This window comes from Gopherus flavomarginatus, chromosome 8, assembly GCF_025201925.1.
Source record: "Gopherus flavomarginatus isolate rGopFla2 chromosome 8, rGopFla2.mat.asm, whole genome shotgun sequence".
Lineage (NCBI taxonomy): Eukaryota > Metazoa > Chordata > Testudines > Testudinidae > Gopherus > Gopherus flavomarginatus.
Window position 1 is genome coordinate 102,316,377 of NC_066624.1, and position 22,315 is coordinate 102,338,691.

The window sequence follows — 22,315 nt, forward strand, 5'->3', positions numbered from 1 at the left end:
AGCGTGCGGGTCACTCCTAGGCATAGAACCGCCGGCGACAGGAGTCACACGACTTGAATCCTGGGGCATGCCCCAAGCCCACTCTAACAACTGAAGAAACGATCCAAGAACAGTACGACTAAAGTTGAGAAGAAAAAGGCTGCAGTAGAGCTGGAGCACAAACTTTCGATTACCTTCACTGGTGGCAAGAAGGAACTGAGGGTGGGGGCAGCCCATGGCTCCCCTTATAGCACAATATACAGGCGCCACTCCAGGGGTCACTGCGGTGCTCCCTCCAGTACGGGTACTGCTAAGGGAAAAACTTCCGGCACCAGTGCACATAGCGAGCATGCACACCTACTGTGGAATACACATGAGCAATCAGTCAAAGAAGAACCTCAGTTATTAGGGAGACAGCTAATAGTAATAGGGGATTCAAGCATTAGAAATATAGACAGTTGGGTTTGTGATGACTGGGAGAACTACATAGTGAATTGCCTACCAGGTGCAAAGGTTGCAGATCTCTTGAGACATCTAAACCAACTTATGTGCAGTGCTGGGGAGGAGCCGGTGGTTGTGGTACATGTTGGTACCAATGACATATGGAAAGTGATTTCTTCTTCACTGTTGTTCCTCTCACAATATTCAAGCTATAGTAGACAAGTCCTATAAAGAATTCATGTACCAATGTGGATGGAGACCAAGACTGATTTTGTATTTAAATTACTACTTCCCCACCCCAAGATGTTTTTTTTTTACTTTTAACACATTAACTAAAATTTTGCAACAGAAGTTTTAACATGTTAAAATAAAGTTACACTTTGATAACACATTAATTTTAACCATAAAAATAACCAGACTGAGTATCATTACTTTTTCCTGAATGTGGTACAGCAAACAGACAACTATATAACAAAGCAATAATTCCATTTCTGAGATCTACTGGCATCAAAACAAACAAATAAAATCTAAATTCCCTCTTTTGGTTTATGATAGCAACCAAATTTTGAAGGAATTATAGCTTCATTATATACAAATGGATGCACATTATTCCATATTTAATCTTAAAAATTGTTCCAAATGTCTAAAATAGAACAGGCATAAAAATATTCTAAATAAAAATATAAAATGGCAGCAGTCCCATTGAAACCAAGGGGGCCAACGTCCCCTGCTGAATCAAGGTCATAAAGCACTCCTGCTGCTATGGATCTGTTAAGAGTACTACCCCTGTAACATTACATAAAGTGTTACTTTACATTATTTTAAATATAAAGAACAATAAGCATGTCCTAACATAGACGTAAACCTATTGTAACATTTCTCTTCTTTTTACTAAGCCAACTATTTGCAACTATCCTCTACCAAATACATTTTATTAAATGTTTTACAGAACATCCAGCCAACGTAATATCAAAATATATTTTATTCTGGACCTCTTTCAGATCTGATTCAAATTACAGTTGTCAGAGCAATACAATGCAAAGGGAAACTGCAACAGAAAATGTGCCTAGAAGGGATATGGGTTTTGGGGACAAATCATTGTGATGTAGAACCAAAATAACATCATAGTGTAATTAACATGGTCCAGGACAGTATAGAACATCTATATCAGTCTTCTTTAGACAATAATCATGAAAACTGAACAATAAAAGTCCTTTAAACAAGTACAAAAAACTGTCATGGGCTGGTTTACACTTTTACAACAATTGTAGTTTAACTGGATAACTGAAGAAATGATGCAGACATTTTAATCCAGTGCTATAGGAAGGCTCACAGAATTAGACCCAAAGGATGTGTAACTTCAACTACAGTGTGAATGTCAGGAGAGAGAGAAAAAATTATTTCTGTATTCTAGGATTACTAAACTGCACACTGCAGTCTGTTGTGAAACAAGACTGCAAAATATACTGGACTAGCAACAACATGCAGACTGTTTTTCTGAATTTATCCTCTAATGCCAGGAAACCATTATGAAGTAAAAATGCTTGTTACTTAAAAGAAAAAAGTAATTAATATCCTACATTATCATCAGGCCTCAACCCTGGAAACTTAAAGGATGAAAAGGAGAATTTTGTAGCTCTTCAAAAACTACGGAGCTGAAGCACTATTAACACAAAATCTGCAATTTTTAAAAAGAAACGGTGCACTTTTCTGTTGTTTTGTCTGCCTTCAATCATATTTATGTTGAAAAAAAGTCACTATTGAACGTGATATTTCAGAGTTTGCACTAGAGGAAGGAGTGAAAACTGCATCACACCTTCCTCTTCACCAGGGAAAATGCCAGGCATCTTCATGGAGATTTACTGCCATCTCCCAAACCAGTACTTTCTTCCAGCATGCCACAATATTGCTCCTGCTTTGTGCAGACTACTGGAGATCCCTCTTCATACAATTCTACAGGCATTTTCGGTAGGAAGAGGAAGTCTGTAGGAGAGTACTGCTTGCCAAGCAAATGGAAGACTGAGCTAAATCCTGCAGAGCTTGCTCAGGCACAATTCTCACTAAGTTTTTCCTGGCCCATTATACCCAAGTGTCACACTGTCCAATACTTAGAAGGACCCAATCCTCCAATGGTTACTTAGGCAAAAGCTTCCCCCTGAAGTGAAAAAGTTAATGGGATTTTTGACTGAGTAAGGACTGGAAAACTGGCCCCTATGTCTTCTCTTTACTAAACAGAGGAAACATACAACCTTTTATTTACAAGCTGAAAAGCCACTTTTGAAATTCTAATGACGTTCCTTTATATGACCGAATTAAATTCATTAGCTGTTAGATTACTCTATAGCTAAGGTGAACTGGTACAACAGCCTTATTGTACCTACTACACTTCCTAAAGTTGGAGAACGCTTTAAAGTCAGCAATATCTCCTTAAATACCCTAACATGAGGTAAGCAGTGTAAGGAAAAAGGAATGCATTTAAAAACAAAAATTGAAGTTGGTACAAATCTTTGGCCTTTCTGTTAAGATTCACTAAAGTGTCCTAAAATCCAGAAACATGTTTCAACTGTCATGTCATTCAAACTCTGGTAATGATTACTTCCTTCCCTTAACTCAGAAAAAGAGGCACTTTTAGTATTTCATACAAGAGTTCCAGTCCTCTGCCAGACACACCATTTAACCCCCTAAAGAAGTATTCCCCAAACAAACTGAATTATCAAGACCACAAAAGAATTAAAAAAAAAAAAAGTTTCTATGAGGACTTAATTACTTTGTAAACAATACTACAAAGTCAAAGGGTTGGGACTCTGTACATCAATTTTAAATCACAGGAGCCAAAGTAAAAATAGAAAATGATGATATCTCCAGGAAAACCTGGAACTCCTTATACAGAAATGGAAAAAAAAAAGAAAATAATAAGTTGATGATAAAAAAAGATTGCAAACATGACAGCAGCCTGTGCCTCATCTCATCTACAAATGTGACCCCAGTTTTCCCTAACTGAAGTTCCCTCCCAAGAATTCACTCTGTAAGTCAACATTTCTTCCAGCAAACATATGCAAAGATTTATATACCTTTAACTTCACATACTGGGAGCAGCCCCACTGGACGTCAGTGAGACCTTTAGCACGTAAAGTTAAACATGTGCTTAAGTCTTCACAGAATTGGGGCCTTAATAACATTAGGCATGTACCCCTTAAAGGGAGGAGTGTGGAAAATCTACTTTGCTCTACTATATACGAGTCTCTGCACTAGAAAAGAATCTAATGACCATGGTACTCCTCCTTGCCTCACATAAAACATGGAAATGAGCATCATGGATGCACATGGTTAACTCTGTATAATACATGAGACAAGAGGAAGTTTGTGCAGAACAGGAGCAGCACTGTGGCATGTTGATACAGAACAGCAGCAAAAAATATACTGGCCAGATCCTCATAGCTCCATTGCAGCAGAGCATCAGTGATTCACATCAGCTTGATGTCTGGCTCATGTATCCAGAGACACCTAGGCCTATGAAACTGATATTCCTGCAGTGTGTACAAACATCTGAAAACCCACAGTCCTGTGGTAATGAAGCTCTGTATTTTCTAACTGTGGATACTTGACATTATGCTTAAGCAACTAGATTTACTCAAAACTAAAACAGCTGAAGATTGAGAAAAAGAATGTGGCAATACCATCAAACATGGCTGTGGTTTAGCAGTTATGTCACAGAATTCCACAACATTTTTTTTTAAAATTCGCTGAAACAACCATCCAATAACTTGTATGAAAATGAATAAACTGTCCATATTAAAATACAAAAGTACTATCAAGAATCACCTCTGACTTTCAATTTAAATTCAGTGCAATCGACAAATGCATTGCTAAAGGAAAAATGCAGCTTAAATATACTCAAAACATTTGTGTCTATTCCTGGGAGCACAGTTTAAAATTATTGCACAGATTTTTTTTTTATTTTTTCTTAATAATGACAGAGGTCAGCCACAATCATGGACCTCCAGCAATAAAAGCGATATTTCAAGTGCCAGACACTCTACATATTAGGTTTCCTACATATTGTAACTCACCGGGTAGTTGTTCTAAACAGTAATATGTTCCAAAACCCTAAAAACAGCTGGCACAGAACCATCATGGATGACTGCCTTTATGGATATGAATGTTTGGTTGTTATTAGATTCGTGTATTACCTGCCCCACTGATAATAACTGGGGTACATATTATGAATGCATGTATTCTCTTTACCACCGGCAAACTGCCACCCTACCTTAGCCAAACTCAGACTTGCTTCAAGTCATGTTAGTCTGTGGCAATAGCAGAAATCAATCCCTAAAGAACAATTCTGTTAAAATGTAAAAGCTGCATTATTTGGGTTAAATCAATTTATACTTAACTACAGAAGTTAAAGTTAAGCGATCATAAGCCACAAAATTAATTTGTGATTGAAATAGTGTTATAAAACTGATAACTTTGCAAAGCTTTCTAATATAAACCATTTCTTAAGTAAAATGTTTGTGACATAGATTTGACAACCTCTTTTTATAGAGATTTATACGCCTAGAATCTTATGCGAGACAAAACCCTTTCAACTCCATATAGGCATAAACATGACCCTCATGCTATAATTTACAAATAAAATCACTATCAATATACTTTTAAATCACATGAGCAGAAAAAGGTTTGCCACTTATATATGTCGCTGTAAGAAAAATATTTGATATTGTAAACAGAGTAAAAGACACAATATAGTAGTGATTATTAAAAAAATAGCAGCTTACATCTACCTTATATTTGGGGAAAATGTAGTCACAAGATACAACAAATTGCAGCACTGGAGCAGCAGGGGAATTAGTGCAAGTATTCATCTCTTAAATAAGCTGTATCACTGCTATTAAAATAACCTTGAAGCAAGTCTTCTGTTTTAAAGGTTTTTTTTAAATCTAAGGTAGTAAACATTTTGCCTGATAACGGCAGTGTTATCAAATATATGCCAAAGATTTTTTTTGTATCAGGAAAAATTACATTAGATACTTTTAATACTGGAATTTGGTTACATTAGACATCTGAGCTCCTACGAACAATGATGGGCAAGTCTTGTAGAAGCTGTGGCATGAACCCGCATCCAAAAAGATTTTAATCTTTTAAAAAAGCAAACAAACAAAAACCAACCACCAATCAACCACCCCCCTTCTCAAAAAAACCCCAAAACCACATTTTGCTCCTTTTCACAATAGTGCACAATTTAACCATAATTTAGCTATGGTCTCAAAACAACAGAAGATGCATATTTTTATTTATTTATTTGCATCTCTGTATTGTGTGTGTGTGTGTGTGTGTGTGTGCGCGTGCGCGCTCTTCTATTCTTAAGTTTGGCAGAATTATGTCCCAAATAAGAAACTACTGCATTTCAGCCATGTCACTAGAAAAAATCCACAGCATTATACCCATTGCTGACGTACTTTATAGATTAACAGGACATGAAATGTCACATCTCAGAGGTGAGTTTCTTTTCTCTCTCACCCAGTAACACATCTTACACCCTCCCACCCCCCTCAAAATTGTGCTCTCAGAGCCACAGAATGTACCAAATATCAAGTTCACTCTACCTCTTGAAATAATGCATTAAAATATATTTAAAAGAAACTCTGTTTAAAGGTGAAAAAACAAACAAGGAACCGATTCACTCCCTTACTTCATGCATCCGTAAACTTAACCAAAATGAAACAAAAAAACCAAATGTTTAAAAGCAAAGAACAAAATACCGCTGCAGGTTTATGCAAGTCTGTTTTCTCTGTACACGCAAACTGCTCAACTACTGAGAAGGGGGAGGGGAAACAAAACCACAAACCATTGCGACTCTGGATTAAAAAGGGAGAAATAAAGGCTGTCATTAGTATCTTCCAAATTTGGTACAAGTATGGTCTGCTCTTGCATGGTATATTTCTCTCTCTTCTGTTTTTCATATGCGAAACTTCTAAATGTTATTTTGGGGCACAGGCAGATTCCAGCACTTGGTGAACAGGATTCACAAGCTGTGACAAAACTCTGTCATCTTCTTCAGGGTGTAATCTTTATTTTATTTTATATACAGTTTATGTATATATTTCTTTTAGATTTGGCTGTACTGGACTGGCCATGGTTCAACTGGGACTATAGCAGTACATGGGTTAGGGACAGTCATTTTGGCTATGTACACATTCATAGTCGGTCCATGGCTTCCAACTAGTAGCGCTATTTCCGTAGGTCTAATACACAAACCTGTAAGAAAAAAGAAATACATATACAGAAATGCACACTGCACAGCATTTTTACAGCTATACAATTCTATATGTATTATAAGGTCATAACAACAACAACAAACAGGTTACGCAAATCAACCACAAACCTATTATTGGCAGGAAAAATAAACCCATGAACAACATTGTGCATCATCTGTAAACTATGAATACAATAGACAAAACCAAATGATTCTGAGTAAAATTTTCAAAAGGACCAAAGTGATTTAGCAGCCAAAGTCCCATTGACTTTTATGGACACTGAGGCTTCCAAGTACCTAAGTCATTTTTTAAAATGTGATTTAGGTGCTATTGAAAGTTACCCTTTACATTGTTATTCCCTGAGTATTTCTCCTGGTGCCCATTTGGTTAAAAAGTGGCAAAAATTTTTACCATGTGCTGTGCTAACAACATGTAACCAGGTGCTCCTAATACTGCCATCCTTGTCTTCTGTTCCACAATCTCCAACCCCTGTGGTATTCTACACCCCACTGCTGTGTCTTGTCCTTCTTTAAATTGCAAGCTCTTTGTAGCAAGGTCGTTTTTTCTTTTATGTTTGTACAATTCCCAGCACGCTAAGGCCATATTAAGGGTCTCTGAATGCTTTGCTAAGATATATAATAAACACTGCCATGGGATTCATCGAATATTGTGACAAAAATAGCTGGTCTCAGGTCATTCCTATGCAAAAGCAAAAGTTGCTCATAAATGACAATGATATTGAACTACTGCATTTCTTTTGCCCCATGGAGAATTCATTAGCATGTAAAGAAACACAATGGTTAATGAGAGGTTTCATATGGATTTTGCTTCTACAGATCAAAAAAAACCCAAGGGATTAACATGGTTATATCTCAGTCATTCAAAACACGACCTAATTGGAACTTCAACTGTTTCTTTTTTGTTATGGGAAACAAACAAAACCAACAAAAAAGGATACTGTGAATTGTTTTGCTTAATATGTGATAGTTAAAAGCCAAGGAATCTATTTGGAGCCAGTCTGTGAAGTACTGTAAGATCCCATTAAATCTCCATTGTGGGAGGGTGAAAATATTAGAACAGACTGGATCAGCCAAGAAAAGAACATATAATAGTACACAGTTTCCTATTATAATCTAATCAGAAGATGGATCAATTGCTAGAGCCTGGAGTTCCTTCAGGTCTACAAATTGAGATTACCCTACCAGAAAAAGAAAACCACATGTAAACTACATTTGCATCCATCATTTGTTTCATTATTACCCAGTTTATGGTAGAACTAGCTCTGGATTAGTGGGGAAGCTGTGGGTGGATTTAAAGATATCATTTTACTAACAAACCTCACCAGAGACAGTAGAAATAAGAGTTTTTTTAAATGTTCAATTAAAACATGAAACATGAACTTAATGGGGAGATATCTGTACATTTTGAATGAATATATTCAAATTATCTCCCCTTTAGGATAAGTAGAAGACAAATCCCTATGCTTTCCCAGTAGATAATTTAGGGCTTCCAACACCTTCCTAGAGATACCAAAATGCCAGCTACCCATTTTTACATGATGCAGACCATATGAAAACTTCCTTTCACTGAGATGAAGTTTCTGCAATGTGGTTTCATTTCTTTTCGTATTCAAGAGAGCTGCCCACTTTCTGTTCTGAACCACAACAAACCAATCTATTTTGGCTTTCCCAAAAGTTGTCCTCAGTTTATTTACTTTATCAAATGTCCTCTTAAAGGGTCTGAAAGGACCATTTTCTATCATCCAGAAAGATTTAACTGGAAGCCACTTGACTTCATTGTTTGAAGGAATACTTCTTGGTATCAAAGAGATAATCCTGCCTTTCCCCAGCTGTGCTCTTTCCTTCTATATCTATATGTATGTGTGTCAGAAGCTGGGGGGAGGGAACATGCAGACTTTTTGGTATGTGGGCTATCAGATCATTTGAGTCTCTGGACTGTGAAGGTACCAGGTTAGCTTCTCTCACTTACTTACGGCACTCCTTCAAGCTACCAACTCCCAGGGTACATGCCCATAATAGCTCTTATCCAATGCTCTTATTTCTGATTTGTGTTGGGCTTGACCCCTGTCTCTCTCCTTTCTTATTAACCCATGACATTAAGAAGTCACTGTTTGCCAGGCTGCTGTGCAGAGTCACACATGAATATTTTTAATGCGGTGTTGTTGCAGGCTGACATCAAAAGAACTGGAAGGCCACACTGTCACACTGCTACAGGGAAGAAAGGGCAGATTCATGCTTTATTAGAACTTAGAAGCTCATCTCCTGGGCACTCCAAACAATGTAAGCAAAACGTTACTTGCATAAAATGGACCTGTAATCAAATGAGTGCTCAGAAATTCATATCTTGACTTAAATTCTCAACAGCAACTCAAATGATACTTCATTCATATCAGATATAAAAAAAAAATGCCCCCCCACACTGATCAGTTCTCTTGAAATGAAAAGGTTGCAAGCAAGAACTAGCTTCCACACTGAAATGAACAGAGCAGTTATTATGTACATATTTCTATAGTACATGTTGTTTTATAGCCTCTCCTGGCTCAAAATCGTAATATTTCACACTTGCATCTGACAATTTTAAAGGACTTGACAAATCAAAATGGATTACACTTCCCAAAACCCCTGTGACCAAGAGAGACAACTTCCAACCTTGTCTTAATTTCAGATGTTAATTTAAGAGGAAAACAAGTGCAGCTTGTTTATAGGTAAAATTTCAGATAACTGGCTATTTGTACTCATTCTTCCTTAGAATAAGCACAATTTCTCTCCATTTAGTCAACAGTCCTCCAGCCCACCTGATTGTCTAAAAAAATATACACGTGTAAGAAATGTTGGAGATTGTTCTACTATACTTACTGAACCATCTGAAGCACTTGCTCCAACTTTGTCTCCTGCTGCATTCCAGCAAACCTCAAAAATCCCTCCTGTTCCCCGATAACTGTGAACTAAAGCACCCGTCTACACGGGGGGGAAAAAAGATATGCAATTAGAATAATAAAATGCACACGAGTAAGTAGAGTTTGTACGGTATGTAGAACTCCCCTGTTACTTTTAAAGGGTGAATTCTCCCCAGGGGAAGTGATCCATGTAAGATCTCACATACAACTTAAGCATCATGTTAAAACATTTATGAAACTCTTATCCTGTATACCAGGATATCCTAGTACAAAGGTCTCCTTGCAAAACAGCAATTACATTTCAGAATTTCTGGATATACAGCTATTCTCTTCTGGAACTGGATCCAACACATGCAACAACATCATATATCACTGACTGTAGCAGCTTTGGATAATAGCTGTAACTATGTATGAACAAGTCACCTATTTATACTTTTCAGAACCTAGTGTATGCGTGTGTGTTGAATCCTTATGCTGAAGCTGTGACACTGAATAAATATGCCTGTGAGAATTAGTTTGTGGTTTACACAGAGAAGTCATATTTTAAGTTCTAAGTTTTACCTTGTCAAAAATTTGCAAAAAGACCCATTTGAACTGAAGAAAGCTACTTTCACATACTATATTTAATATTTATATTGAATATACAAAGCTACAGCAGCTGAAACAGCCTTAGAACAATATATGATTCACTGAATAAGTCTGAAACACACAAATCAAACAAACTGGTTCATATAAAAACAACATGTACCTGTGTATTCCAGATGTGAACACATTTGTCAAAAGAGCCACTGGCCAAGTACCTGCCATCAGGGCTGAAAGCTACACTGTACACAGGTTCTTGATGTTTTGTTAAAGTGTGGATGCAAATTCCTCTGTCTACATCCCATAACCTAACAGTAGAATCAAAGGATGCACTGCCAAAGGAAAAATAAATGGATTACATTTCAATTTTATTCAATTGTTTTCCTTTGATGGTGTTAAAGTCTCTCCTTTAATGCCAGAGTATCTCCTAAAGTAGAGGTTCACTTTGCGCTAACATTCATTTACAAAAGGAGAAAGGGGGGGGGGAGGGGCAAAGGGGTGGGTGCAGGGGGAATTGTCAGCTTCTTGACTGGTATGATAAAAGAATTAAATATTACCTTGCTAACATAAGATTGGCATTTGGATTGTTTGTTCCTGGTCCTGTAGGACTCCATTTGATAGTATAAATTTCTTTGTTGTGTGCTTGTAAATCATGGACACAACTATCTTGTTTCATACTCCAGATCTAGGGTAAAAATGGAAGGAAAAAACAGATTAATATCCTAAACATAAACACTACACTAGAACATACGGATTCTCCCATCCTCTTCCTTGCTCACAGCTAACAAGGCCCAACTGACAGCTTTTTAGGCCACCCAAATCATACACCATCGCTGGTTGCTTTACAGTGGAGACAGGTGTATGTTTTCTTTAAGGTTATCGGTACAGCATGGGGTTAAAAAATAAACAAAGGAGTGACATGCAGTGTTTCCTACCTAAACAAATGCATGCATGCTCATTGCGAGTCCAATCCAAAGACCACTGAAGTCAATGGACATGTGCTAAGATACGGCGTGCATATAGTGGTGTTTGTGTCAAAGTTGTATGAATGGATTATCACAGTTATCACTGAGCTTTGTTTTTAAATAGACTTTGTGCTACCAGGGTAGGATGCAGAAAAGGATACTGGGGAAATATACTTCTTCAAACAGAATAATATAAGCACAATGGAAAACTGTTAAGGTGTTTGACTTGGTAGGGTAATATGACTTTACTTAGAATGGGCAGGGATCACCTTTTTGTTCTGTGTTTGTACAACACAATAGGATCCCAATCCATGACTAGGGCTTCTACATGCTATCATCACACAAATAATGAAACAAAAACAAAGTATTCCTTTAAGGGTTTGTGTTTTCATTACAAAAAACAGGTTTGGGAGCGTTCATAAAGCTCTGCATACATTTGAAACTTGATATTTATTCAAATTACTTGTACAAGTGCATTTTTTTCCTTTAATGATATCTAATTTGGTGTAATTTTAGCTCACCTCACTTTAGCTGTGACTCGGGAAAGCATTTAAACATACTCCTAAGTCCATCTCTGTTACGGCCAGCACTTAAACACGTGTTTAAAGTTAAGATGCTTTCCTGAATCAGAATCCCCTTAATGACAGCGGGCACCGGGAGGGGGGAGGGGAAAGATTTAACTATATTTCTGATTTAAAATGGCTGGATCAAAACATAAAACCTAGTTCCTTTTCCCTCATTGTGAAGAACATTCAGCACCAGTAAAAGTTTCTGTATGAAGAACCCTAGAGACTAAAGTCTTCATTTTATTCACTGGTTTGAAAACACATTGGCATCAGTCCAAGGCTCCCCTTACCACCATATCCAGGTGGCTCAAACATAACCTGGAAACAAAACCTCTAAACATGAGTAGTTCAATCTTCTTTCATATTCACTCCTTGGGAAAGGCCAAGGAGTGTGCTAACTGCAATGGAAGGGGGGGGGGGAGGTTAATGATGTGGATATCTATCCAATAGTAACTACAGTGGAAGACCACGAGACATCAAACAGCTTGTGAAACGGTGAAATGAAGAGATTGCTGTCAGTCTGATTTAGATGTGAAGCAGCAACCTGGAGATGAAAGGCTCTACATCGAGAAAGAGCTGCAGAGTACACTAGGCCCTTTTAATAAATAAATAAAATATAAACAACAGAGTATTCCTGGTTTGAAACATTTGCAGTATCTATTTGCATATTTCTGTTATATAAAGTCTTAGTAAAAGAAAAAGCACTGATGTGTTGTAAGACTACATCCAAAATCCCAGTTACATCACAATTAGAGCCATAATGATCAAAGTGTATTTAGAGAGAATCTGAAGGGACTGTGACCTCTGTATTAACAAATATAAGACAACATTAAATGCCAGATTCTCATACTCTGACTCTGGTTTAGCTACATCTTAACTCCATAAATAGTTCTACTGACTTCAGGGGGATTCCTTGTAAAGTAAGATATTATTCAATGTAAAGAAGGGTATCTTAACCTGTCCTTCAGGGAAACTGAAGAATGGTGGTGCCCACTCTCAAATACTGTGACAAAGTTCCTCCTCTACCTTGATGGGTCCTGCGCTTATTGGCAGATTTGCTCACCTCAGTGATCTTCCCCACAGTCTGGATCAACTCTTCCTGTGTGATCAGGAGTTGGGAGGTTTGCGGGGAACCCAGACCCGCCCTCTACTCCGGGTTCCAGCCCAGGGCCCTGTGGATTGCAGCTGTCTATAGTGCCTCTTGTAACAGCTGCATGACAGGTACAGCTCCCTGGGCTACTTCCCCATGGCCTCCTCCAAACACGTTCTTTATCCTCACCACAGGACCTTCCTCCTGGTGCCTGATAAAGCTTGTACTCCTTAGTCCTCCAGCAGCACAGCCTCTCACTCTCAGCTCCTTGTGCCTCTTGCTCCCAGCTCCTCACACGAACTTCCTCTCCTCTGGCTCCTCCTCACCTGACTGGAGTGAGCTCCTTTTTAAAACCAGGTGCCCTGATTAGCCTGCCTTGATTGGCTGCAGGTGATTTAGTCAGCCTGTCTGCCTTAATTGATTCTAGCAGGTTCCTGATTACTCTAGTGCAGCCTCTGCTCTGGTCACTCACAGAACAGAAAACTACTCATCCAGTGACCAGTATATTTGCCCTCTACCAAACTCCTGTACCCCACTGGTCTGGGTCTGTCACAATACTTAGGTACAAAAGACCTGATGTTCCAAAGTATTGCCAAGTGTATGGAATGTAATAGCAGAATGTAAAACACCTGTCACTAGCTTAACATAATGAGGTGAGTAAATGAAATGATACTGGAAAGCATCAACTCTAAAATGAGAATGGTCGAGGCATTCAAGTCAATTCAAGTCCATCTTCAGTTTTTCTAAGGTACCTACCACTGTGGGATCTAAGCTTGGACTCCTAATGCAATGGCAGACCCTTCATGCTAATCTATTTCCATAGTTTCCCCCAGTTAAACAAGCTTTATTGTAAGGTGTCATGCGGCTGTAAATTATTCATGTGCATAACAAGGAGTCCTGTTGAGTCAGCAAGGCCAGAGGACTGCAGACAATCTTTCAGGGAAACTGTGTAGCAACTAATATGGTAAACGTGGTCATGTTGAGAATGTTTTTTTAGACCCATTTACAGGTACTTGCATGGCAGGCAGACAGGTTGCATGACGAAAGACGCTACTGCTCACTTGTTAAATTCTCAGTCAAACACCTTTATGCATTTTCCCACATTGCCCCATGTGCATGGGAGAAGGTCTCTGTAAACATCCGCAAAACTAACTTGTTATCGTCCTTCAAATGCCTCCTTAAAACTTTCCTCTGCCATGGTTCCTACAGAAAAACCTAATAAAGGACAGGCTGAAACCACTGCCTGTCATGACGATCAATACTGACTCCTTGTTTCCTTGTACTTCCCCATCACTCTATCTGTTATCGCTTGCCTAATACTTAAATGGCAAAGCTCTTTGGACAGGGGCTGCCTTTCTGTTCTGTATTTGTGCAGCACCTTGCACAATGAGGGCCTGGTCCATACCTGGAGTTCTAGGTGCTATCATAGTACACCTCTACTCGATATAACGCTGTCCTTGGGAGTCAAAAAATCTTACTGCGTTATAGGTGAAATCATGTTATATGGAACTTGCTTTGATCCACCAGAGTGTGCAGCTCCACTCCCCCCCCCCCCCCCCCCCCCCGAGCACTGCTTTACCACGTTATATCCAAATTCATGTTATATCGGGTGGCATTATATCGAGGTAGTGGTGTACTACCAGTAATATTAAGACAGCTCTGAAGAAAGCCAGCACAGCAGCTAACTACAGCCTGGTCCTACATAAACCATACACTACACTGATTGTAACATTTCTCTTTGAGCAAGACTGAGCAATCTCTCTATAACTACAAGTGTAAGTGATAGCACAATTATTAATGGGCCTGATCCTGTAAACCGCTACATGTGTATAGTAAATTATACTCAAATTCCTGTGAAGTCAATGCATAAATTCACAGGGCTGGGCCCTTTGGATGAAAGACTGTCGTTAACGAATAGAGATATTTTAGGAATGTCTGTGTCAGGTTTTTTAAAAGAGGAAAAATGTTAAAGAATAAAATAATGACATTAAAATTACTGAACTGCCAAACAATAAGGCTAGTAGTGCACATGGTAGATCTCTACAAACAAACACAGAGGTTGCAGTGTACAATAACTATAAAATGGTACTATTGCCCAAAATTGCAGTTACCTTTAAAGTCATGTCATCAGAACAGGATGCCAGAAGATTACCAGTAGGATCCCACTTGATTGCATTTACTTCATTCTAAAATTGAATAATGAAAATAAAGTTGAAGTCTTTGTTTCCATTATAAACCACAGCTTACAAAAATAAAGTTAGACAGTACACAGGAGTACTTGTACAGTTACATTTCAAAATACTATCAACTCCCATTTCTACTCCACCAACCATACCAACCCTCATTGCCCAATAGTCAAAATTTTCCCAAAGCACCTTTGTGCCTTCTTCTGCATGGGTGTATCTCAAAGCCACCCTTTTACTCTCCTTCAAATCTTTCTGTTAAGCACCACAGCATAGGGGAACTTCAAAATCACTTGACAATGGTAAGGCAGCTGGTGTGCTGTGGCTGCTGATTACTCTAATCATAAATGATTCACTGTTACCTTGTGCATCCTACCCTGTTTGTGGTATCTACCTATTGTCTCTTGCCAAGGACTGGTTGGATGTTATATATGCATATAGTACCTGGCACAATACAGCCCCCATCTCTGATTAATACTACTAATAATATACTGATACTATCAAATAGCAAACACACATTTTCCAACAAATTAAGTAATAAGGAGATTTTAAAACTTCATTCAGTATATAGAAACCAAGTCACTACTTACTGTGTGACCCTGGAAGGTTTTGATAGGTCTATCTTGTCCTAATTTACAGACATGAATACACATGTCTGTGCTGCAAGAAGCAAATGTGTTGTTACTCTGCCAGTCAACATCTAGCGCTGGTGCTAGAAAAATAAGGAGAGATATTTAAGTTAATATGTACTTTGGAAAGGTTTGATTTGTAAGTCTTCAGTGCATCAGCTTTGTAACTTGGAACAAATGCCAACAGGGAGTGACTAAATCAAGTGGAAAGAATTAACAAAGGGTTTTAAGTATGTTAGAGCAGTGGGAAATGTAGACCAGCAAATGCAGTTTAATGTAGACACATGAAATTAAGTTTAATAGGAAAGAATCAAAACAGGGAACATATCTGAAATGAAACAATTCTACAGAAGACAAGACACACATTGATGTCTAATAGCACAATAAGCCACTATGAACTGATCCAAATTTGAGACAATCATGGTCCTTGCACCCCAGCTGGCAGGAGCTGGAAGCTCATTGCAAATACTACTCCCAGCTCCTTCCAAGTAGCCATGAATGCTTTACATTATTCAGTAGTGACCCTTCTGGTTGTTGCCATGCCATTAAGTCCATGAAGTTAAGGGAGTCAAAAAGGTGGGAACATGAGGGAGTTTGGAACAGGCACCAAATGCCATACACTTTGCTTCCTCTGCTCTATCTCCCAAGCCACCAGGGGTAAAAGAAATAATGAAATGGACTTGTCTGTTTTGATTTTTAAATAAATCTATTTTAATTCTGGATCATCACGAAGATATAAAACACAAACAGATCTTAATTTTGGGTACGTTCTTAAATACACTCACACAGATGATAAGAAAGTTAGTTTTCATTAATGTTTCATTTAGCAAGAGGGATATGCCAGTTTACAATAATACATGTCTATTATAGTTTTCCCCACATACAACATAACAGACTGAAATACAGGTTATCAATGACGGTAGCAGACACACACAAAATTGGTTTTTCAAAGGTATATTACTAGGACAGTTTCTGTGCTGTCAGATCCAAATTAAAAAGCTATAAATAGGTATATTAGATTTGAAAAAGCTCAGCACGTTAACATTTTAAAACTTTTTGTTCTGTTTTTGACCAATCTGAGCTGTCACCTGCAGAGAAGTACTCACCAGAATGAAAGGGAAACTGCTGCTTGGCTTCTCCAGTATGGGCATCCCAAATAATTGTGGTCTGAGTTAAAAAATAAACAAACTTGTAAAACTGCTAGCAAATCATAGGCCTTTTCCATCATTAATGTCTATTAGGTCCTCTACACCCATCTTCCTGCTGGCCAGGATTGGTCACTATTGTACATTTTCTAGTGTTTTATCAAGTCTAGTTTCACACGTCCCAAACAATGGGTCTTCTACCACTTCCTTTCAAAGACTACTCTAATATATTTTAATTGCCAGAAAGCAAGCAGTTTCTGACTGCATCTTAATTTTTTCTCTCTTTTAACGTAATCACATTACTCATAATTATACCTTTTTGTCTTATCCTAAATAATTCCTTTAACTTCAAATATTTGTATGGCCATTATGTGCTCTCTGTTACTGACACTTAGAAGAACTATACATATTTATAGCTTTTAAATCTATTCTCATAAATCAAACTTTTCAGCTACTAAATTATTTCTGTTACCTTCTTATAAACTCTCTTTGAGCAGTTTGCCAATACTCTGGCATCTTTCTGCTATACAAATATTTCATATGAGTCAACTATTACGGCAAAATAAACATATTTTAAAAATAATTATATTATATCCTATCCTATGGGCCTGATTCTACTGTGACAGAAGTTAGTGAGGATTTTGTTACTGCATTCAATGGAAGCATGAACAGACCTGATATTTTCTTACAAAAGTTAGGTCATGTATTCTGCGAACTTTTTCATCTCTCAGACAATATAGAATATTTTCTGACACTATATTTTCAATTGTATTCTCCAGTTGAGTTTTAAATGATTGAAGCAATGAGGCTTCTACCTCGTCTTTTGGGAGATCATTCACAATCAAACTGGATCTAATCAAATTTTTCCTGACAGCAAAGCCTGCGTTTAACTTTGCACAATTTTGTACCACCGCTCTGAGTTATAAGCCCAGAAAATCCTAAACAATCCCTCTCAATCTTTTATGCTTTTACTCTTCAATACCTCCCTGTTCTCACTACTGTCTGAATGAGAGGTTTTTCAGAAACAGCTTTTACCTCTTCCTTCATTTTTCTTAAAGATGTGGTCTAAACCTGATTCAGCAATGATTGCCACTGCACTGCACTGCACTGGCCACTTCCCCACATTTAGATACATTGCCATTTTTCGTTCTTCCATTTTTCGAGATACTGTACCTCAGAAAATAAATCCTAGATACACTAGTTTTATGCCACTGATTTCAGGGGAGTTACTTTTGACTTACATTGTTATAATGAAGAGAACCAGGCCCACTTTATCCACTGCATTCAAATCAACTAGTTTCCCAACTCTACATCACATGATCAAGTTTATCTAGCACAACTGGTTCTTTATAAATCCATACTTTCTATGATCTTATTATCTTCTACATGCTTACCAAATTCTTATTTTAGTGTTTGTCACGCATAATTAAACCATGAAATAAATAATTTATTTAGCCAATAATTATCTCACCTTGTCCACTCCGGCACTTAAAATGAAGTTTCCTTTCTTGTTCCATTTTAATGCAAATATAGGTCCTTTATGTTGCCCTAAGGTGCTCGCAAGATTACCTGAAAATTTACATTGAAATTATTACATTCTAGAAATGAGAGAAACATGTTGTGAGGCACTACGCAGAAAAATATAATGGAAATGTAAAGCATTTCGATTACCATCTTTAGTCCATATTCTTGCAAATCCATCATACGACCCAGTTGCTAGAAGTGTACCTTCACTCTGTCAGCAAAAAAGTTATTACATTTATTATACAATTCAAACCTAAGGGGCACAGAGCAAACTTCAGATAGAAAATGTTTTGCATAAGGGTCATGCTATTTAGTCCAGAACCTGCAGTATATTAAAGAGAGATGCATACAATAAAATGAAAATATAATTCTGATATGACTCTAAAATAGAAGCACTTAACAGCAATAACAGAAGATGCAAAGCCCTTGCCATTTAGGGTATGTTCATGCTGCAACCAGACGTGTAATTTCCAGCTTGGATAGATGATCAAGCTAATGTGCTAACAGTAGCAGTGTAGTTGTGGTGGCCTGGGTAAGTTAGCTGCCAGTGCTAACTGCAGCTTGGTCTACACTGCAGACTTATGTCAGTATATCTGTATCTCTCAGGGGTGCAGAAAATCCACATCCCTGAGCGAGACAGTTATACCAATTGAACTCCTGGTGTAGACAGCACTATGTCGATGACATTCTCCCGTTGACATAGCAATTGCCTGTTGGGGAGGTGGAGTATCTCTGTTGGCAGGAGAAGCTCTGCCGTTGGCCTAGACAGCATCTTCACTAACCACTGCAGTTGTGCCGATGTGCTATATGTACAGACAAGCCCTCAGACTCTAGGTACGGGTGATTAGTTTGTCCCACTGCAGCTGTGCTGCCATTTTTACCAGCATGTTAGCTTGAATAAAGCTAGTATGCATTCATCTATCCAAATTGGAAATGGCATCTCAGCCCCAGTGCAGATGTACCCTTAGCATCTGACTGTGCAAAATTGCATTTTTTTCTTCAGGTTATTTCAAGCACTTGTAATTTCTACTTACATTCCAATCCAGGGATGTCACATCTTTGTTGCTTGGTACATCTTGCCCACCTTCTCGTATACAATGTCGGAGAACCAGCTGCGTGGAGCCACTAGTGCTGTTTTCACTGAGGTTCCATATCCGTGCTGTTGAATCTCCAGATCTAAGCAATCAAAATAACATCAAATTAATTCATAACAGAAAAGACAGTGTCCTTTTCAACAAGCATGGACATATAGTGTGGTCTCCTCTTTAGAAACTTGATTTTAAAAATGTTATATGTTAGTATATTTTCCATAAAACATTCAAAAACACATCAGTATTAAAAAAAAGTCAGTAGATGTGAGAGCAGGTCCCAGTTACAGTCACTCCAGGGACAGTTATAATAGTCTGGTGTGATCAGACTCATAGGAGCATTCTCACTTCTCATATACACGTTTGGTTTCCAGTCAGAATTTTATTCTGCAGGCTTTCCCCTTCCTGACAGAGCAGATCTGTAAGATGTGTTAAGTTATCCCAAACAAATCCTAACATTGTTATCTTCCCATCCCCTACAAATTAGCATCAGAATATCTAAATTATTACACACACCTCAAGTACTGGAAACTATAATAACTGAATTTCTAAGGGAGATAATGATTAGGTAAACTGGTTGTTCAAGATTATTAGACAAAAATCCAACCACTACTGGTCTTTAGTACAAAGTAAGAGATTTACAAGTACTATACAGAGCGTTCTGAACATTAAATGATTTAATTGTCACAACATTCACGTGAAGTGGGAAAAGTATTACTATTCCATCTTACAGATGAGACGCAGCAAGAGTCAGTGCCTTCTTCAAGGTCTCATAGTGCGTTGGCATACTTGCAACAGTCCTGATCTCAGCTGGAGAGTCTCCAGCTTTTATCCTCCATCTCAGCTGTCTTATATTTGTCCTGAGTGTCCTTGCTGTATTTCTCACCCTTGCAATGCAAGGCCATTGTTTTCACTGCTGATGGAAAACCAACTCTGCTTATATAGAGATATAACTATCAAGAGAGTTGACTGCTTGCTCCAAATCCTGGGGGATGCTGTCAATCAGCTATGCATCTCTGACTAACTGGCCTTCCCCTGTATGGCTGGAGAGGGGGAAAGGAAGCCATATATCCCCTAACATTTAAAGTTCACCCGAGTACACTGAAAATCTGGCAGCTGGATTCTGACAAGCGCTCATACCTTGCAGGGAAAATTGTTCCTAGGGTAAGAAAGTTCTAAGTCAGGAACTTCAAAACAGCGGCAGAAGAGATACTGTTTATGGGGCATAGCGTATCGTGTTTGCAAAGTATATGAATACCCAGTTGCAATGAGAACTGCCATTTTTGCTTCTTTTTGTGAAAACATACCCTGAGGCCAGAAGGTCGCTAACAGGGTTCCAGGCGCAGATGAATACTTCAGATTCATGACCACGCAGCACCACTGCTTTGTTAGGAGGGATTTCGACATCTCCATCCACTTCCATCATATCCGTATGATTATCTGAATTATGGAAAACAACAGAAGAGAGTTTGGATTTTTACAGCTTGGGGTAATGTATTTCATCTGCTGAATATTAACTGGTAGGTTTATTCTGGAAAGGTAAATTCACAGAACCTACGGCTAAGATTTTTGAATGTAACAGTGATTTCAGATTCAGATATCCAATCTGAGAAACCTTAAAGGGACCGTGAATTACAAAAAGCACCAAAAGCCCTCCCTTAAGCCTCCTTAACGTGTCTCACACTGGGCACCAAAACTGAAGCCAAAGTTAATAGCCACTTGTGAAAAATCACTGTAAAAATTGTATTTAAAAAACCATACTCTCGCTATTTGTCAGGCCTTATACTCTCTTTTATTCATCCATTTAGTACCTGATTTCTATCTTATGAATGTGAAATCAATTGCCTGTACTGTACATGAAATAGCAAACTTCTGCATTTTAACTTTAAAGTAATGGCTATAATTGAGTGTGAAATCAACATTTCAGCCCTTTCACTTCTAAAAACTATTTTAATTAACAGGCAGACATTTGGTTTTCTTGATACATGGTACACTGATAACTGAGATTTTTATCTTATATTGACAGCTGGTATCAAATTATGATTACATGTTGCTTTTCCATGTGGAAGGTATACTGAATCCTCATTGTTCTGTAAAATATATTCTGGGTAATTCATCATTAAAAAACAGCTTTATTGCCAGCTACCACCAATACTGCTCTATTTTTAAAAATATTATTTCACATCAAGAGAGTTTTCTTAGAGAAAACCAAGATGAATATCAAGAGTGGTAAACATTAAACTGCTCCACATTTATCCATGGCAGTCACTGTATAAACAAAACCACTGTACATACACTGCTTAAATTTAATAGTAAAGGTGTTTTAGCGGCGTGTGTGTCAGTGCTTGTGTGTGAGAGAAGAGAAGAAGCCATTACAGCATCATATAAAAAACTGTATTGATTGAACAGAATCAATATCAATAAGATTTGGTGTTCCAGCCAGTAGGGGTTGCTGGTATATCATATTTTTACACTTGCTTAGTAGAATAGTTCTAAAGCTTCAGGTTACAACTCACGGTTAACAAGGAAATATTACTATGGAGTTTTGACATTTATAAAATTTACGGAGGCAGTTTGTTTTTCCAGATTCATTTATTGTAGATAATAAATTAAAGAAACTAATACAATGCAACTGTAAAGCTGGGCAAATAATGCACAAGATTTAAGTGAATATTCAGTCAAAATTTTCTTTGGCTGCTCTTGTGCCTGATTGCATTCTTTTTCACTAAAACGTTCATGTAATCAAGCCTTTCCAGAAAGCTACATTTCTATTCTGGGAGCTTTCACACTATGAACCTGATTATACGAGTAAACTTATCCAAAACTATGATTTATATGACTAAACACAACTAAACAGCACAGCGCCATCACTAAACCAGTGAGTAAATAAAATTTGCAAGAACTTGTGTCAAATAATTTTGAATAATGAATCAAGAAAACTGATCTGTA

General features: G+C 37.8%; 1 protein-coding gene across 7 annotated transcripts in view; it reads right to left on the reverse strand.

The window, feature by feature from the left end:
• Positions 1–1,384: 1,384 nt before the first annotated feature.
• The window catches only part of TBL1XR1 (TBL1X/Y related 1), a 171,271-nt gene continuing 150,340 nt past the window's right edge, over positions 1,385–22,315 (reverse strand). For all 7 annotated transcript variants that reach the window (XM_050965987.1, XM_050965986.1, XM_050965991.1 and 4 more), the window contains 11 exons: positions 20,674–20,806; positions 19,313–19,454; positions 18,426–18,489; positions 18,226–18,323; positions 16,716–16,776; positions 15,571–15,692; positions 14,909–14,983; positions 10,734–10,861; positions 10,343–10,508; positions 9,554–9,655; positions 1,385–6,678 (listed from right to left, as the gene is read on the reverse strand). In XM_050965987.1, coding sequence (XP_050821944.1) covers positions 6,652–6,678; positions 9,554–9,655; positions 10,343–10,508; positions 10,734–10,861; positions 14,909–14,983; positions 15,571–15,692; positions 16,716–16,776; positions 18,226–18,323; positions 18,426–18,489; positions 19,313–19,454; positions 20,674–20,806 — 1,118 coding nt within the window. In that variant the 3' untranslated portion in view covers positions 1,385–6,651. The remainder of the gene's footprint in view (positions 6,679–9,553; positions 9,656–10,342; positions 10,509–10,733; positions 10,862–14,908; positions 14,984–15,570; positions 15,693–16,715; positions 16,777–18,225; positions 18,324–18,425; positions 18,490–19,312; positions 19,455–20,673; positions 20,807–22,315) is intronic.